The sequence below is a fragment of the Tiliqua scincoides genome, chromosome 4 (assembly GCF_035046505.1).
Source record: "Tiliqua scincoides isolate rTilSci1 chromosome 4, rTilSci1.hap2, whole genome shotgun sequence".
NCBI lineage: Eukaryota > Metazoa > Chordata > Lepidosauria > Squamata > Scincidae > Tiliqua > Tiliqua scincoides.
This window is the reverse complement of record NC_089824.1, coordinates 138,709,633-138,728,608: the sequence shown is the minus strand read 5'-3', so window position 1 is coordinate 138,728,608 and position 18,976 is coordinate 138,709,633. Positions and strand designations below refer to the sequence as shown.

The following is an 18,976-nucleotide window of genomic DNA, read 5'->3' as shown; positions in this document are numbered from 1 at the left end:
CCTCTTTGAGAGTCCTTCCCTGACCCAGGCCGGTGCAGATGGCCCCTTCAACACCTTCGTCTGCTTGTGTAATTGTGCAAATAAGGCAAGGGGGAGAATCACCTGTGATTTTGGGGAACAAATTTCTCACCTTATAGGTGAGTATCTACAGTACCTCACAAATTGCCTGGAGAAGGAATTGATCAAGTTTGTAAATGACATCTAATTATTCAGAATGGTGGAAAGTCAAGCAAAGAGAGCTAAACTATATACTATGCAATCACTATTCTTAAAAGTGCAAAAACACAACGTTCTTTAGAAAAACAAGTACAGTGGAAATCCCCAACTGGATCAAAGAATTTCCCTTCCCCCCCCCATTTAAAATACATACGCCATGTTTCTACCCATTTCCCACTGCATATCACCTATGCTACACTATTTGCTCCAATGTGTACATACACGCAGTAGCCACAAGTAATTTCTTTCCTGTTGTGTAGCCTCCTGCAGCTATAGTGTGCATAAGACTGACTGTACCATAAGCAGCACCCATGTTCCTGTGCATATAGAGAAACCATGTTCATGCCTACCTAGTCTCTTTCCCTTCTCAACCTTTTTTTAGCCAACTTTAGATTGAGGCAGATTGTGTATCTAGTCACAGCCACTCTAGAATGAACAGGGCTGGCCCATTCATGAGGCTGGATGAGGCAGTTGCCGTAGGCAGCACGTTGGCAGGGGTTGCCAGCCTTCTTTGGTCCTCCTGCTCCTTGAATTTGAAAAACAGGAACAGAAGAAGAAATGTGTAGGAGAAAGGATGGTGGGATAGTCTTCCAACATTCTAGTCCACCACTATCTTCTCCTCCACACTTTCTCAGACTCAAGGGAGTAGTAGATGGAGCTACCTGGTTTTGGCCTCCTCTTTCTGTCTTTTATTTATATAGCATATTCCCCTCTATCCCAGGAGAAGTACATCTGTTAATTAAGAATGGAAGCTCTACTCCTTCCCTGCTTCTCTGATGAGTCAGCAACATTGGATTACTCTTTTGTGTGTGTCTCCCAAGACACTGGAGGAAATCCCAACTTCATCCTGAGATAAGCTTATGACTGGCACTGGACAAGTGGCACAGAGGAGGCTGATGCAAGGGCTGAGGCACATGGCTAGGGGCACTGAACTTTGCAGTGCATACAACATTCCTGTACTTGCAAGTTTGTTCATGTTTCAGGAAAGACTAATACAAGATGCAGCCCTGTGTCAGTGTAGTGAAAAAAGGTTTGGAGGCATATCGGAGAAGAGATGGGAAAAAGTCTAACTTTTTTATTTTTAAAAAGGCAATCACTGTTCACAAAGCCCGTGAACAACAAGCAGCCACCACTGAAATCACTCTTTAACAACATTGTTGTGTACTTTAAGAACATCAGTAAAAAGTTCCAAAAATCCAGTAAAGTGCAATGTAAAAATGTGATAACTTCAAGTTTTTACTGGATGCTTTTTCTTAGTTATATTTTATTTGCAGCTTCTAAAGAATGTATTTTAAAATTTCATTTTTGAAATGACAACTTCTACAGAAAAAGTTGAGATAACAGTAGCTACTTTTGGGGGGGGGGGTGGAGGACCTCCTATGACCTGGGTCAAGCTAGATTGGATGCTCAGATATATGTGACTGGATCTTTCAGATTTTTTCCTCCGTCAAGTGGGGTGGGGCAGAAGGGGAAGAGAGCATATATTGGATGAGAGAAGCAGCTCTGGGGATGGGAATGTATAACTTCCTCCCATTTTACTTTCTAAGTCATGCCCAGCTATTATTTGCCTTGAAGGGTAAAATATACACCCCCAAACAGGAGAAATAGCAGCTGGGAGAAGTGGAATCTGCCCTGCACCTGATATAGTTCAGCCTTCAGTGTTTTTAAATTGGCCACAAACTGAGAAATTTCAGAGTAACGCTATAAACAAACAAATCACAAGTTCAAAGCCTTGCTGAATTTTGGTCACTCTCAGTAAAGGTGAGACTTCGGATTTTAGTTATTATAAATCACTAAGTTTTGAGACAATAGATGGACTTCCATTTGTTTATTCTTCAATGGAATTTTGATTAAGCTGGGCCTGATTCATATCGCTTTGTGCAATTTATGAATGTGAATTGGTCAGAGCAGCTAGAGCACATATGGAAGCCAGAAGGATTATCTTCAGCAAGCCATGGTGAGATAAGAATAAAACTCTCTTTAAGCTTGTTCATCTTTCCTGCTTCCAAGTACACTGAATCTAATCAAGAGCTCAGCATGAGCATCACAGAGCTGCAAGAGTGAACATCATCACTCACTTCAATAGAGGAGCAGCTCATACCACAGTGGAATTTCCCATGTGCACTGGAGTACACAAGGAATCTCTTGATTGGAGCAACTGAATTATCTTCATCATCCAAACTTTCAGAATACTATTGAGCAGTAAAGGAAACAAGATATGATTCTGCCAAACCCAAAATGAGAGAAACATTCCTGGAAAATATCTTAATATCAGAGTGTAATGAGTAGTCTCTAGGATGTCAAAGAGATTCAAAGGGTTGATTACAACTTCCATGTGTGAATGTTTCCACAGGAGAACTTCCATCACTCTCTCCTCCCCACAGCAACTCCCCGTGCCCCACAAAAGTCTCTCTTGCAAGTCAAGGGATCAACCATAGAGCCCATTACCCAAAGGAGGGCATGATGTACAAGTGGGTGCACAATGTGCTTCCACATGCCTCACTCCAACAGTCCCCCAAATCCCAGGGGAGTGGGTTTTTTTGGGGGAGGCGGGAGGAAGGCATGCAGGAGGCTGCTATGGTGAAGTAGAACAGGAATATCCCTTTTGAAACTTCCTTCCACATGTGGTATTGCACTTCAGCCCAATGACATGCAACATTGAGGATGGCTTCATGTTTGTCATGCCACTATCTACTTATTGTGGCCTTTTTTTCTAAGTGGTTGTCCCCAGTATATAGGCAAAGGTTGCTTTTCAGGGGCATACTGCTAGAAATTTTACCATAAACCTGCACTGCAAGCTGTAGAGGGGAGGAGAATCTAAAAAACAACAGACTTCAATGTGGACCCAACAAATGGACCCTAGCTTTTTAAAAAAAGGAAAACAAAGACATTCAGCCAAACATTGTTACGTAGGAGGTTTTCAAAAACTGCACATAATTATGGATGCTCTGGTTCTGGTTTTCTGATTTTTGAAGGCTATGTTCTAGTTCCTTCAAATGCACTTCACGACGCTTTGCATTCTGAAAAGATAAAGGAACCATTATTCATAAATATGAACACAGACTAACAGTTTAAAAAGCGGATATGGGGGGATGACTAAAAGCTCTTAATACTTTTTCTCCTTCTCAAAAAAGAACCAAACCCTTTGTCACCAGGTAAACCACAGGATCTTGCTGTCTTAATTGCTTTATAACTGAAATAAGCCAACAGAAACCCACAATGAGCAATCCTTAACATGCACAATCTAAAAACTTTCACCAATCTCCATTATGAAGTAACTGAGGCACGCTTTTTCCCCTGCAGTCTTAGTACTACTGTGGGTTTTGTTTTTTTTATGACTACACATGTTACCTATTTAAATTACATTTTTGATACCAAAGATAGATGTTCACATAAAATGAATGATAGCACTTTTTATTAGAGTCATTCATAATTCACCAGCCCTATAAATTTTACACAGCATTCTCAGGACCTACTTTTATGTTCATTAGAACACAATCTTAAATACAGTACAGGTGGATAGTATAAGTGTCAAAACTATCCCAAAATTTATAAGGGCTGGGCATATTTGTATATGCAGTACTTGCTTCTAGTTGAAAGCGGTCAAACGGATGATATTCTTGGGACTTGTTCTGTCACTGTGATACCCTGTAAGATTCGTATTTTGGAGTTCTGGGTCTTGTTAGTATTTATAATTTATCCCACTTCCAGTAACATCACTTCATCAGAAATGGAATAATCTGTTCTGTGTTTTGCCCTTCCACAATATTTCTCAAATTATTTCCCCCTCTGTGTGTGTGTGTTCTGTATTAAGTTCATGGCACTCTACTTATGGATATGAATAATATTAATTTCATATTTATTTTTCTGCTTCAGCCTAAGTAAAGCTGAAGCAGAAAATGTTTAAACATGAATATTCTGGCCTTTGCACTTAAATGGGAAAACTCTGGTGGAGAAACAAACAAAAGGACTAAGAGAAATATGACATATCTACTGTTATCCATATGTTCAGTTCTGCATTTAGATGGGTTGCTCAAAAATAGTTTAAAAAGCTTAAAGTAAGGCAAGATAGGAAAAAGACATCATTTTGAAAGCAGAGTTCAGAATTCTCTGTGCACACTGTCCAGTAGCAGCTTAAAGACTAACATTTATTATGAAATAAGCTTGAACGCACTCACAAGTTCATCTTTATGGTGCTTGCTGCAGTGCAACAGACTAATAGCTGCCTCTTTCAAACCTATTACGTCTCTACAGGGCAAAAGAACAGCTAGTCACATTTGTACAAAGGTGCGACATAGCTGAAATCTGCAGAATCAAGAAATACAGGTGCAAGCAGTTCCCTTTCCCCCACATGAGCAACATAATTAAAAAATTGTGCATAGGTTCAGGCATATTCACACATGTGGGTTTTCTTCAAACAGCAGATTTTCTGCTTGGCATTCAACAATGTCTGTTGCAGGATTGCAACACTGTTACATTTATATGACTTTCCATCAGATGCATCCACAAAGAGGAAAGGTAATGATCACTCTTGCTTCCAGTATCAAGAAACTTTGAAAACAAAAGGAATACTAAGTTGGTAGTAGAAAGAATTTTAATCTGGATAGTGCAAACAAGGGGAAAGGTTTTCAGGAGAATCGTTTGTAGATGTTCAAAGGCAGCAGAAGAGCATAGTAACTGGAGGTTAACTGGGACAACAGGCAACTCATTGTGAATGAGGGCACAATAACTAATTAAGCACTTTAAACAGGGTCTCAGTGCCTTTGAAACATGATGGCAAAACAAGTGCCAACTCTCCTCAGCTTGGAAGATGAAGGCAGGGGGAAAATAATCTTACAACCATGCAGTGCTTCCAAAGCTCTCGGAGTGCCTTGGAAAGTCTGCATAACTATGAGGTGATTCCCCCCTGCACCCCCCCTTCTTCCAGCCAAGCTAGGGCTTGTTTTCACACTGTACTTCTGAAATGCCTGGGGTACCTCTGAAGTGTAGCATGATGGGAAGAACAGAACAAACCTGGGGAAAGGGACTGCCCTTGACCACATGCTGTGTGATGTTTGGGGCAAAACTCCACCCCTGGGGGAGGGGCAGTGTCCTGGCATTCACAAATTTGTGGTTGGTTTTTACAGTCAGCCAACATTTGTAGAACCCTGGTTTTAATGTGTTTCATTCAGGTAGATGCCATGTGCTACAAGTTGAGTCAGTTACATATTTCAGCCTTGCTAAACTACAAAGGGAAGCAGAAATGTGGACCTTGCAGGCTGCATTTCGATCATCTCTAGGCCAGATAAATTGCTATCACAAAAGTCCAAAAATGCTGGGGGGGGGGAATGTATACTCACAGTGTTCAATTTTCTAGCGAGTCGTTTGTGCTCTTCTTTCTTCTGTCTTAATTCATTTTCTAGATCCAACATTTTCAACTGAAGCAATCGCTCTTTAGATTTCATCTTTTCCTCCTCCTCCGCTAGCTGCAACAATAAGCATTTGGATATATCATGCATCTAAATATTCTTGTGAAACTGTTAGCTTTGCAGTTTCAGTTCCAAATGCTTATAACTGTGTATTTTAAATATCTGGGAGTGAGTTTTTCATTTAAAGTGAAAGATATTTCATGAGAAAATTATGAGGAACCAACAAAAGGAAAGCACACAAGTTTATCGATACTGGTAAGTTGTGGAAGGCAGTTGATGTAGCACAGTGGTTAAGAGAAGGACTTGCATGGTTTGAACTGCACTTCACTAATGAGCTCATCAGGTGGCTTTAGGCAAGCCACAATCTCTTAATCTCAGTATCCAAGGTGCAATGGAAGCAAGGAATGATATTACTCACTTTACAGGGCTATTGTAAAGATTCCATCAAGATGGTATACGTAAAGTGATTTGCACACTCAGAAAGCGGTACACATCATTATATATTATAAATTACAGAATGAGAGATACACAACGAGTTCTGATGTGAAAGTTACATGAAATAGAAAGTTACCAAACACTAAGTGGGTTTATTAGTGATTTGCTCTTACTGTATTCTATCTCCTTTTGGTTTTAGTTTTAGGGTATTTTTCTAATCAAAACTACAAAGAATCCTGTAAACACAGAAATAAGAGTAAGTGTTTCTCAGCATTTGATCCAAAGATGATTTTTCTACACTGCCATCCTCTCTATAGATTGGAACGTTCTCAATCCCTCACAACATACTTTTTCTAGGACACAATCCACCATACTGTCTACAGGGATATGCAATGAGAGGGGACAGAAAATGGCTTACAGAGATATTTGTTTAGCACAGGGACTCTTCAGATGAGTATCTGATATCTGAACAACAGTGACAGGTTCAATAGTTGGGACAGATGCATGCCTCAGACTTGCTGGACTGCTTCCACACGTTACAAAGGCTTATACTTGTGGTTATTTACATGCCATTTTCTTACATATGTATTCCATATGTGAGAAAATAAATTAGCACAAAAAGCAGCCCTAGACATCATTATAGAAAGATGATTCCTCTAGTGACCCCATTCCTCAGTCGATATCTATGCAGGTGGGGCCTCAGTATTTGCAGGGGAGCCGGATACTGAAAATCAGGGATAAGTGAATCCATGATCTTTGGTCCCTTATGTCCTCTGAAGAGGACTGAAGCTGTGCTCTGGTTGCCTCTGGAAAGCTTTCTGAAGCTTGCAGAGGAAGCATGCATCCGCCCACTGCATCTGTGGGCTTCAGAATGGTCCATAGAGGCAAAAAAAAAGTCACTTCTGGTTCCCTGGGAAACATCTCTGGTCCCCTTTGGGCAGGTCAGGGGGGCTGAGTCTGGCCCAACACATCTGTGGATGTAAAATCCGCGGATAAACAGGCTCCACCTACAGGTTGTTTTATGAGGTTTTTATGGTTTTCTTGTCATTAGACATTTTTAGTTGCTCCTATATACTGTTGCTTGTTGGGTTTTTTCCAGTTTTTATGTTTTGCTTTTAACTATGGTAAACTGTTTTTATTATGTTGTACACCACTGTGAGCTTCTGGAAATGTGGGATATAAATAAATAAGTAAATTTGATGTACCAAAAACTATCATGTAGGCCCATAAATTTGCGGTATTGGGTTCCCTCTCCCCCCCCTTTGTAATTAACTTTGTGAACTAAAGATTGTTTTTTCTATAATGCTGTGCATTACATTATGATAACATACAGAATGAATTAGTCATGTCCTTTCTTCAGAATATACATTAACACAAGGCAACTTTGGATGTAACACATAGCAGAAATCTGACTGGCTCATTTATCCTCTTATCAAGCTTCTATACCTGGTATGAAGGCCCATATCTCCCCTGGAGAGGTGTACACTTTTCCCAAAGATCACAAAGTGTGGAGAGAACACGCATCACCAGGCACAAGTAATTTGTTCTTTGTTGGCTTAACACAGAGTAATGAAACTCAAAACTAATCTTCATTTGGAATGATCCCACATCCTACTACAATACTGAAGAACGGTTTCTAGAAGTTTAAGCGGCTGCAGTGAGATTCATATGTTCATTAATGCTTGGGAATGCCAACAGAAGAGAGACCTCGGTGCCACATGGAAGCTGTTTCCCTTAAATCTGGCCCCATTTGGTTCTGGTAATTTTAATGCATCACCATAAAAACTGCCTGAACCACACATGGAAAGTTGCTTCATCTAAACAGCTTCTCATGTGAAGCAAACTCGCCACACACTTGCATTTTCAAGGGGCAGCTACACCATTAATCAATGCATCCAACCTAAAATATAGATTAGTTCAAGGTGCTCCTTCCTGGTGCATAACTGAAGCCAGAATTTGCTTCTGGAACCAATTTCTATGGCAGTGCTCAACCTGGAATATGTAAAGTCATAAGAAAAGAATGCTTCCAGGCATGTATACAGTACACCTTCACCTCAGCGGTAATAATACTTAGCATTTGCATAGTGCTTTTGAGTGTTCATGGCACTTTGCATTGTGTCATCTTTTTGTAATTTCTACCATGACCATGTAAAGTAAGTATTATTATTCCCAAATTGCAACTGAGAAGTCGAGGCTGAGAAAGTGTGTGCCTAACACCAGAGGTTGGAACTGAACCAAAATTTCCTGATTTGTAGTAAAGTAGTCTTAGCTATTATGCTACACAGTGATGAGCAATCACCAATTTCACCCATCTGGGATTAGGGAAAAGTGCTTCCAGGACAAAGGGTCTAACTTCCAGGCAGGCATCTCTTTAAAGGTCAAAATCTTCACTTCAGAAGTACTCTTCCCTATTCATACACCAAATTTGGCAATCAGAGCCAACCACCTCCTTCACAGGGACTTTTGCCTTGACACACAGACTTCGCTCACAGCAGATACATATTTTATCTCAAATATCAAATAAGCAAAACACTTTAAAAAGTGAATGTACTTAATACTGAATAAGTAAATCAATAAATAATGTGCAATTTTAAAAACATTACTTTTTTCCTTCCATCTTCTAAAGCAACTTCCAGTTGTCTGGTTAAAGCATCATAATTTGCCACTTTTTGTTTGAACTGCAGTTCAGTTTTCTGAAGATTCTCTTCTTGGTCTGCCAACTGATTCTCAAGTTCTTTGTTTTCCGACTCCATTTCTTCTAATTTCCTTTAGAAAAACATTTATTTATTGCACTTATATCCCACCCTTCTTCCAAGGAGCTCAGGATAGAGTAACATGATTCGTCCCTCCCCTTTGATCCTCACAACAACCCTGCAAGGTAGCTTAGGATGAAAGAAAATGACTGAGCCATGGTCACTCACTGAGCTTTATAGCCAAACAGGGATCTGAATCTGGGTCTTCCCACTCTTTGTACAGCACTCTAACCATTACAGCAGGCAAGCACAAAACAAATACAAGTGTAAGGTTACCACAGAAGGGATGGGGGGTGGGGAAAATAATTCTGAAGGTCATTTACCTTTGAACTTCTTCGTATTTCATCTTAATGTTGTAATTTCTCTCTTCTATATAATGTTGTTTCAAGAAACTGTTGTCATTGTCTGCCTGTAAAAACAGTGATTCTAGCATATCTAAACAGAGCAGTGTATAGAAAATGGAGTTCCAGCAAATTAAACTTGCACAATCTTTCATAGTAGAATCAGCAAGATTGAAGACAAACTGCATTTGGTTCTGTTTGAGTATAATATTATTAAAGCCAGGAGTCATAAAAACTTGTTGTGGCATGTTTGTGGAGTTCCCTCATGACAAATGAGTATTATCTTCCATCTTGATGTACAGATTTAGCTTTCCTCAATAATTCTTGTATTATCTTTGCTACATAGCTTGAAACATTGCCTTGTTCAAGTAATAAATAAAAATTTATATCTGGATTCATCCCTCTCTCAGCAGCTATCTAGGGAGAAGATAAATATATTTTTAAAGGGTGTGAAAGGAATAGTTCCCTCCCTTTTTGTGTTTAAAATTTTGGCTTTGTATTTGTAAAAATACATTATGGGCTGTTTTGATAGCTATCTGCACTGGTCACCCTAATTGCATGGAGGTGCAAATCTCCCACTGATCTGTCCTGTCACTTAATTGCATGGGGGAGGGGGGCGGTTTGTCAATTAGGCACCAAGTAAAATGGTGCACCAGATGGAAGGTGGGAAGAGATGTGTACCCCCCCCCGTCCTCCTTTACATGATTGAAGGGGCCAATCACAGTGTGACATGAACCAATGAAAGTGAGTTATTGTGGAAGATATTGGTACTCATTATTCAGGAACAAACTAGATATGATGCGAGAGCTCTGTGTGTGGAATTCAACAAGGTCCCTTGTTTTTGCCCCCAACAGATCCCCCTCCTCCCAGTCCCCTGAGTCTGGTCCTTAGAGCCTGCTCTTGGACAAGGAAAAAGCATTGGGACTGCTAAACATGGAGCTCCCATATCATGCCTAGTTTGGTTCCTTGAGACTGCAACGTTGACAAAATTGCTGAAAGCTGTCCTAAACTACACCAGCTCTCTTTGAACGTCAGCTTGGTCCCAGTTCATACATTCACCAACGGGTGCTCCTAAAATAGCATGGTAGAGGAATGCTGCAAGTCCTTTTCTTCTCCCATACTGATAACACTCTGTGTGAATTCCACATGATCACCCAAGATTATGAAAGTCCAGTTTGTGTAATCTTCTGTAAGTGTTGTAGGAACTGGGACATCATGTAATTGGAAGTGTGCAAGAGAGCTTGTTCACATGGGAAGTGAATAACATGCCTACACTGCTCCTACATTGTGTGATGTCATCACTTCCACAGTGGAAGTCTGATTCTTTGTTCTTCTGCAAGTGGAATTGTTCTTATACCTGGTATCAAACACCTAATGCTGCAGTTTTCAAACTCTCAGGGTGTTTGAAGACCACAGTAAGTCGCATCGCTAAGGGGGTCTGCAGGGACTGGGGTGCACTCACCAGTCCCTGCAGCAGCCTGTCGGGGGTGCAGGGAGCCCTGCGCAAGCGTCTGCAGGACTCCCTGACGTTCCAAAAGTGAAAGTGGAGCGATTGCGTTCCACCTCCGCAAAACCGGAAGTGGAGTATGATTGCTCCACTTTCACTTTTGGAACGCTGGAGAGCCCTGCAGACGCTTGCTCAGGGCTCCCCACACCCTTGACAGGTTGTTGCAGGAACTAGTGAGTGCATCCCAGTCCCTGCAGTCCCCCCTTAAGGGGACAGAGGTCAGGGTTGTCAGGCTGGGGAGTCGCAACGCCCCAGTTTGAATAGCTCTGACCTAATGCTTGAGTTTAAAATAAAGCACTAGAATATATATATATATATATATATATATATATATATATATATATATACACACACACACACACACACATATATATTGAAGGGCACATTCTTCACAAGATGGGTACATTGACAAAAAATAGGCAAATTGGATGCAGAACTATTAAAAATAATCTGCAAATCTTCACTAGCAACTTAAAACCTTAACAAAAGCAATGTAAGACATAGTTCAGTCCTGAGCATGCATATTCAGGAACAGGATGACTATACAATAGTTCCCCATCTTTAGATAATCTAAGGCCTTTATCCAGATGCCACCACCTTGTGAGGTGAGGGAGAGCGCCTCTTCAGTGGTGGCTTCTCATATTCAGTAGGTGCTTCATCTGTCAATTAGGAATATTTTAATTTGGTGCCCAAATATTACCAATGTTTTTAATGGAGTCTTCTGCTGTTTTACTATTTTAGTGATCCTGGTTTAGTTGTTGCTATTGACTATTTTGCTGCCTATTTTTTTAGTCCTTTAATTGCATTGATATACTGTTTTCTTTTTCAATTCTTATATATTGCTTTGGATGCATTATTAGAAAAGTACGTCAAATGCTTAAAAGCAGAAACCCACAGCGCCAATATCAACATGACCTAAAAGCAATTAAACAGATTAATTTCACTAAAAATGCTAACTGCTACAAAAGAAAGAACTGTAAGAGCTATGGAAGACAGAGAGAGGACATGAGTGCCCTCAGCTGGTAAAACCAGTTTCCTTCCCTCCTTAAAACTTCAAAATTATACGACCGACCCCCAGTTTCTTCAACCTCCTTCCACATGGTTCAGATGTTTAATCCAAAACTACTATTCTCCACGCACCTGCACCTGCAGTTCCCTAATGGCTTTGGATTTATCTACACAGCTCTTTTGGCAGGACAGCAGGCTCTCCTGACACTCCCTTAGCTTCTCTTCAGCTGCTTTCTGTAAATCACGAACATGTTCTAAGTCCTTCAAGCGAGACTCTGTCTGGTCCTTCATCTGTGCAGCAGAATGGCCGGGGGAGAAATGCAAAAAAACAACAACCCCAAAACAAAAAACAGTACACCTAGTAGTTAGTATTTTCATGCACTTTGCACAAATACATTCAAACTTCTGTACATAACGTATCGTATAAAAGCACAGCACACTGTAGGCTGTGTATACTTACCGTGTCCATTTCTAAATCTTTGACTTCTGTTACCTTTCTGCTTTCACGTATGACCTTTTCATACCTTATTTTCAATTCTTCCGCTTCCGTTTCCAATTTCCCCACCTAGAACGACATCTTGTTATATAATGAAAATAATAGTTCTCATATCAATGGCTCCCTGTCCCCAAAGGGTTCACAGTCTAAAAAGATGCAGAAACACCAGCAAACAGCTGCTGAAAAAGACACTATTTTGGGATCAATAAGGACAGGTTCCCTCCCCTAGCTTAATACGAGAGTCTTCCAAGCAACTCTGGATTCCTTGAAAGTTTTGTTCTTTTTCTAAACTGAGATGTCGCTTTAATTAAAAGTTTCCTCTCTGGAAAAACAAAACACAGAGCTGTCTTTCTGTAAAAACCAAATTTCTGGAACCCATTTTGATGATGCTCATAAGCTTTCAGTTTGTCACATTATGCCATCCTATTTAATACTGCTCATAATATTAATCCTTATCGAACATGCACACAAACATGCACACAAACCATCAATAAGTACCTACCAGAAGAAACTCAGGCTGCCTAGTTATTGGCTTGTCCCAAGAGTGGTTGGAATTACATCCTACCCTGACTGGGTAACTGCACTATGCTAACTATCCTAATCTGAACCAGCAAAATGACTGACATATAACCCTTAGGCCAACTCTGAAAATAAAGTCCAGGCAACAGTTTATAAAAATTACCCCTCTGTAACAACTAGAAACAATCTGCAAATAAAAGCCATTGCTAATCTGAAACCATTTCATAACTCCAACAAGGTCTGCTTTGGAGGTTGCGCTTCCTACCCTGGACACTTCTTCCCTTGCCCAAAGGGCTCAGCCTTTCTACTGAATGTCAAGGTGTGGGGAAAGCTTTATAGTGGTTGAGCACCTGCTTCATGCAAAGGGTCCAGGGTCAATCCCTAGCATCTCCAGGTGCACAAGACAGCTTTCTGAATCCACAGAAGACAATTGTCAATCTGCACAGAAAGTACTGAGCTAGGAATACTGTCAGTGAAAACCTATGCATGTCTACTCAAAAGCAAGTCACACTGAATCAGTAAGACCTATTCCCAGATAAGTGCATATACTTTTGAAGACTAATGTCATGTCAAAGCAGAAGGTAGCAACGTACACTCAAGAAAAAGCGCATTGTTTCAATGCAGAATACATTCTTAGACCTAGTGCATGATTGCTATTCTAGATATGAGAATTGATCATGTGGGCCCATGAATGTTACAAGTTTACATCCTATTCACGCATGGACATCAGATAGTCTCAGAAGTTGGTCAGAGGTGCCATGTGTGCAGGGAGAAAAGACGCACTTGCTCAGAAACCATATGAAAGTGATTGGGTAAAGTATGTAAAGGTGTGCGCCACTTAACAAAAGGGATATGTTCTCCAATCCCTGTTGTTATGCAACTAGGTTGTTAAGTGAACATTCAGCCCAATCTAGTGCCTTTGTTGTGTAAACAGACACTCCCTGCCAGAAACTAGCTGACTGCACAGGCCACTGGAAACTAATTGCCTCTTGCATTAAGAGCCTCTCTGTTGTATAAACAGACACTCTGCTACAGGCTAAGGGAGTCCTGACTGCCTCATTAAAAGCCTCTTTGTTGTGCTTTGATCACCATCATATATGTGGTTTGTCATTAAGCAGAAGGTTGCTTAAATACAGAGCACGCCTGTATTGCCTAAACTAGACACAAGGTATCAGAATCCCAATGGTACAACTCACTTCACTTCTATATTGTTCAACGAGGTTCTCTTGCCGTTTAGCTTCTTCACGCAAGTCTGCAAGTTCAGCTTCCGCAGAAATAATATTCACTTCCAAAGCAGCAGCAGATGTCTAAAATTAGAATACATCTTAGTACTGAAGAAGTTTAAAAATAATTTTAAAATTGGGAATTTTTTTGTATGGCAAACATATAAAACAAAAGTCACTTAAGACCAAATCCTATCCAGGTTTCCAGCAATGCAGCCACAATGAAGCCCAATGGTAAGGGAACAAGTGTTCCCTTACCCTGAGGTGGCCACTGTGACTCCCTCCCTCTATAAGATACAGCACATGCCCTATTGGCACAACTGTAGCTATTGGGTAAGTGTAGCTGGGAGGTCCTGGAGGCCAAATTTAGGCTTTTAGGCAGGAAGCTGAAAGCCAGGACCTCAAAGGTAGCGTTCTCTGAAGTGCTACCTGTTCCACGCGCAGGGCCAGCTAAGCAGGCGGAGATCAGGGGTCTCAATGCGTGGATGAGACGGTGGTGTAGCGAGGAGGGGTTTAGATTCGTTAGGCACTGGGGAACGTTTTGGGACAAGCAGGGCCTGTACAAGAGGGACGGGCTCCACTTGAACCAGAATGGAACCAGACTGCTGGCGCATAACATTAAAAAGGTGGCAGAGCAGCTTTTAAACTGATCCCTGGGGGAAGGCCGACAGGAGCTGAGTGGCATCCGGTTCGGGACTCCTCATCCCTATGGGATGAGGATGGGGAGGTTAGAGAACAACAAGACAAAGGCAGAGTAGGAGAAGAAATTGGGAAAGGTAGCGTGATGGGATGTGATAGACAGTTTGGCACAATGAGAGGATGTGGGGACAAAGGAGTGAATAAACAGCCCATCCTGGGGCATTCCGTGTACAAATGCTTTTATGCGAATGCCTGAAGTCTACGAGCAAAGGTGGGGGAACTGGAATGTCTGGTGACAAGGGAAAACATTGACATAGTGGGCATAACAGAAACCTGGTGGAATGCGGAGAATCAGTGGGATATCGCAATCCCGGGCTATAAACTCTACAGGAGGGACAGGCAGGGGCGTGTTGGAGGTGGGGTGGCCGTTTATGTTAAGGAAGGGATAGAATCCAGCAAAGTAGAGATTGAAGGTGGGTCAGACTCCACCGTAGAATCTCTGTGGGTTAAATTACCAGGCTTGTGCAGCGATGTAATACTGGGGGCGTGCTATCGTCCTCCAGACCAGAAATCGGATGGGGACCTTGAAATGAGGAAACAGATCAGGGAGGTGACAAGGAGGGACAGGGTTGTAATCATGGGGGACTTCAATTATCCTCATACTGACTGGGTCAATTTGTGTTCTGGACATGATAAGGAGACCGGATTTCTTGATGTGCTAAATGACTGGCTTAGAGCAGCTAGTCACGGAGCCCACCAGGTTAAATATTAAATCCAGGGCAGGTGACTCTGGATTTAATATTGTGCGGTACACAGGACCTGGTTAGAGATGTAAATGTTACTGAGCCATTGGGGAACAGTGATCATGCTGCAATCCGTTTTGACGTGCACGTTGGGGGAAGAATACCAGGCAAATCTCTAACAAAAACCCTTGACTTCCGACGGGCGGACTTCCCTCACATGAGGAGGCTGGTTAGAAGGAGGTTGAAAGGGAGGGTAAAAAGAGTCCAATCTCTCCAGAGTGCATGGAGGCTGCTTAAAACAACAGTAATAGAGGCCCAGCAGAGGTGTATACCGCAAAGAAAGAAGGGTTCCACTAAATCCAGGAGGGTGCCCGCATGGCTAACCAGCCAAGTTAGAGAGGCTATGAAGAGCAAGGAAGCTTCCTTCCGTAAATGGAAGTCTTGCCCTAATGAGGAGAATAAAAAGGAACATAAACTGTGGCAAAAGAAATGTAAGAAGGTGATATGGGAGGCCAAGCAAGATTATGAGGAACGCATGGCCAGCAACATTAAGGGGAATAATAAAAGCTTCTTCAAATATGTTAGAAGCAGGAAACCCGCCAGAGAAGCAGTTGGCCCTCTGGATGGTGAGGGAGGGAAAGGGGAGATAAAAGGAGACTTAGAGATGGCAGAGAAATTAAATGAGTTCTTTGCATCTATCTTCACGGCAGAAGACCTCGGGCAGATACCACTGCCCGAAAGGCCCCTCCTAACCGAGGAGTTAAGTCAGATAGAGGTTAAAAGAGAAGATGTTTCAGACCTCATTGATAAATTAAAGATCAAAAAGTCACCGGGCCCTGATGGCATCCACCCAAGAGTTATTAAGGAATTGAAGAATGAAGTTGCAGATCTCTTGACTAAGGTACGCAACTTGTCCCTCAAAACAGCCACGGTGCCAGAAGATTGGAGGATAGCAAATGTCATGCCTATCTTTAAAAAGGGAAAGAGGGGGGACCCGGGAAACTATAGGCCGGTCAGCCTAACATCCATACCGGGTAAGATGGTGGAATGCCTCATCAAAGATAGGATCTCAAAACACATAGATGAACAGGCCTTGCTGAGGGAGAATCAGCATGGCTTCTGTAAAGGTAAGTCTTGCCTCACGAACCTTATAGAATTCTTTGAAAAGGTCAACAGGCATGTGGATGCGGGAGAACCCATAGACATTGTATATCTGGACTTTCAGAAGGTGTTCGACACACCTTCTGAAAGCCAGGAAACAGACAGTGGGTGTCAATGGGCAATTTTCACAATGGAGAGAGGTGAAAAGCGGTGTGCCCCAAGGATCTGTCCTAGGACCAGTGCTTTTCAACCTCTTCATAAATGACCTGGAGACAGGATTGAGCAGTGAGGTTGCAAAGTTTGCAGACGACACCAAACTTTTCCGAGTGGTGAAGACCAGAAGTGATTGTGAGGAGCTCCAGAAGGATCTCTCCAGACTGGCAGAATGGGCAGCAAAATGGCAGATGCGCTTCAATGTCAGTAAGTGTAAAGTCATGCACATTGGGGCAAAAAATCAAAACTTTAGATATAGGCTGATGGGTTCTGAGCTGTCTGTGACAGATCAGGAAAGAGATCTTGGGGTGGTGGTGGACAGGTCGATGAAAGTGTAGACCCAATATGCGGCGGCAGTGAAGAAGGCCAATTCTATGCTTGGGATCATTAGGAAGGGTATTGAGAACAAAACGGCTAATATTATAATGCAGTTGTACAAATCGATGGTAAGGCCACACCTGGAGTATTGTGTCCAGCTCTGGTCGCCGCATCTCAAAAAAGACATAGTGGAAATGGAAAAGGTGCAAAAGAGAGCGACTAAGATGATTACGGGGCTGGGGCACCTTCCTTATGAGGAAAGGCTACGGCGTTTGGGCCTCTTCAGCCTAGAAAAGAGACACCTGAGGGGGGACATGATTGAGACATACAAAATTATGCAGGGGATGGACAGAGTGGATAGGGAGATGCTCTTTACACTCTCACATAATACCAGAACCAGGGGACATCCACTAAAATTGAGTGTTGGGCGGGTTAGGACAGACAAAAGAAAATATTTCTTTACTCAGCGTGTGGTCGGTCTGTGGAACTCCTTGCTGCAGGATGTGGTGCTGGCGTCTAGCCTAGACGCCTTTAAAAGGGGATTGGACAAGTTTCTGGAGGAAAAATCCATTACGGGGTACAAGCTATGATGTGTATGTGCAACCTCCTGATTTTAGAAATGGGTTATGTCAGAATGCCAGATGCAAGGGAGGGCACCAGGATGAGGTTTCTTGTTATCTGGTGTGCTCCCTGGGGCATTTGGTGGGCCGCTGTGAGATACAGGAAGCTGGACTAGATGGGCCTATGGCCTGATCCAGTGGGGCTGTTCTTATGTTCTTAACTGCATCGTACTGGAAAATTGGACTGGGGCCCTAGGCCATAGTCCTATAAACACTTACCTGGGAGTAAGTCCCATTTTACTCAAAAGGACTTACTTCTGAGCAGACATGAATAGGATTGTGCTATAAGCTATTTTTTCAAGCAGGCAGGAGTAGGATTAGGGTTGCAATTCTCGTGAGTAAACAAAGATAGTGTTTGGTTGAAAATGTTGAATGATAAAGAGAGAAAGCTGAATATACACTGTTTAAGGAACTAGATTTCTTTCAGTTTACCCATTAAAACTCATGCAATGATATCTGAGTAAAACTAAAGATTTTTTACGGCTAAGCTTGGATTGAGAGGTTCCCTGATAGTGAAACTCTTTAACACAAATTGAAGTAACTACAGTTTAAAAACTGTAGTTAACCTTACCTTTAATTTTGCATTTTCAAGAGATATGGTTTCATTTTCAGAGATGACAGAATTAAGCTTTCCAAGAATCTCTCTCTTTGACTTTCTTTCATCATTTTGTATTCTTTGCAGTTCCGTCAAATGGCCTCTCATCTGCCTTGAACATTTCAAAAATAGTTTCTGTAGCAATCAGTATTGTGATTATTATTTAATTAATTATAAATAAATAGTGCCTTACCCCTACGTCTTCCATATTTTCATCTTTAAGAAGCAATTCCCTTAGTTTAAAAAAAGGGTTATTTACAACCCAATCCCACTGAAACCCATGTGCAATGATGAAGCAGTACCAGTAAGGCCGGGGGGGGGGGGGTGAAGCAGGGAAGTTTTGGCTGCTGGAGGTCTCCACAGGGTAAGGGGATTAATTTGTCCCAGCAGCAGCTATGGGTCAACTTGGACCTGTGCCAGCATGTTCAGTGTAGTAGTGTTGTAGCACTGTTTGCTCAACAGTAAGGAATAGCACAGTGGTTTCCAGGTTGCTTCTGAGGCCAAGGCAGTCTTAACGTTCTCAGGGTGCAATCCCAACCTCAGGGAGAGGTAGGGGAGTTAGAGTCAGGAGTGTCGCAAAAGTGACAGTGCATAGATGTGCGCCGGCCTCCCCATGCCGATGCGGGCCCTGGAGGGAAGGTGAGTTGCGTCCACCAAGTGAGTTGCGTTGGCCAAGTTCAGTCGAAGCAAGGGTCTGGGGAGCATGGGGAGGGCAGGAGGGATGCGTTCTGGTGGCATAGCGGGTGGCGAGCTTTTCTGGGGGCAGGTGGGCAGGGAGTGGGAGGTGGGGTCAGGATCTGGCGGTTATGCCGGATCCTGATCCCGTTCCCGGGTAGCATGG

General features: G+C 42.2%; 1 protein-coding gene across 5 annotated transcripts in view; it reads right to left on the bottom strand.

Moving 5' to 3' along the window:
• Positions 1-1,277: 1,277 nt before the first annotated feature.
• Positions 1,278-18,976, bottom strand: part of ODF2L (outer dense fiber of sperm tails 2 like) — a 47,255-nt gene continuing 29,556 nt past the window's right edge. For 3 of the 5 annotated variants that reach the window (XM_066622756.1, XM_066622759.1, XM_066622761.1), the window contains 8 exons: positions 18,112-18,247; positions 13,880-13,990; positions 12,129-12,233; positions 11,801-11,959; positions 9,136-9,221; positions 8,663-8,825; positions 5,556-5,681; positions 1,278-3,236 (listed from right to left, as the gene is read on the bottom strand). In XM_066622756.1, coding sequence (XP_066478853.1) covers positions 3,108-3,236; positions 5,556-5,681; positions 8,663-8,825; positions 9,136-9,221; positions 11,801-11,959; positions 12,129-12,233; positions 13,880-13,990; positions 18,112-18,247 — 1,015 coding nt within the window. In that variant the 3' untranslated portion in view covers positions 1,278-3,107. The remainder of the gene's footprint in view (positions 3,237-5,555; positions 5,682-8,662; positions 8,826-9,135; positions 9,222-11,800; positions 11,960-12,128; positions 12,234-13,879; positions 13,991-18,111; positions 18,248-18,976) is intronic. The other 2 variants (XM_066622760.1, XM_066622757.1) reach the window with 2 other exon arrangements.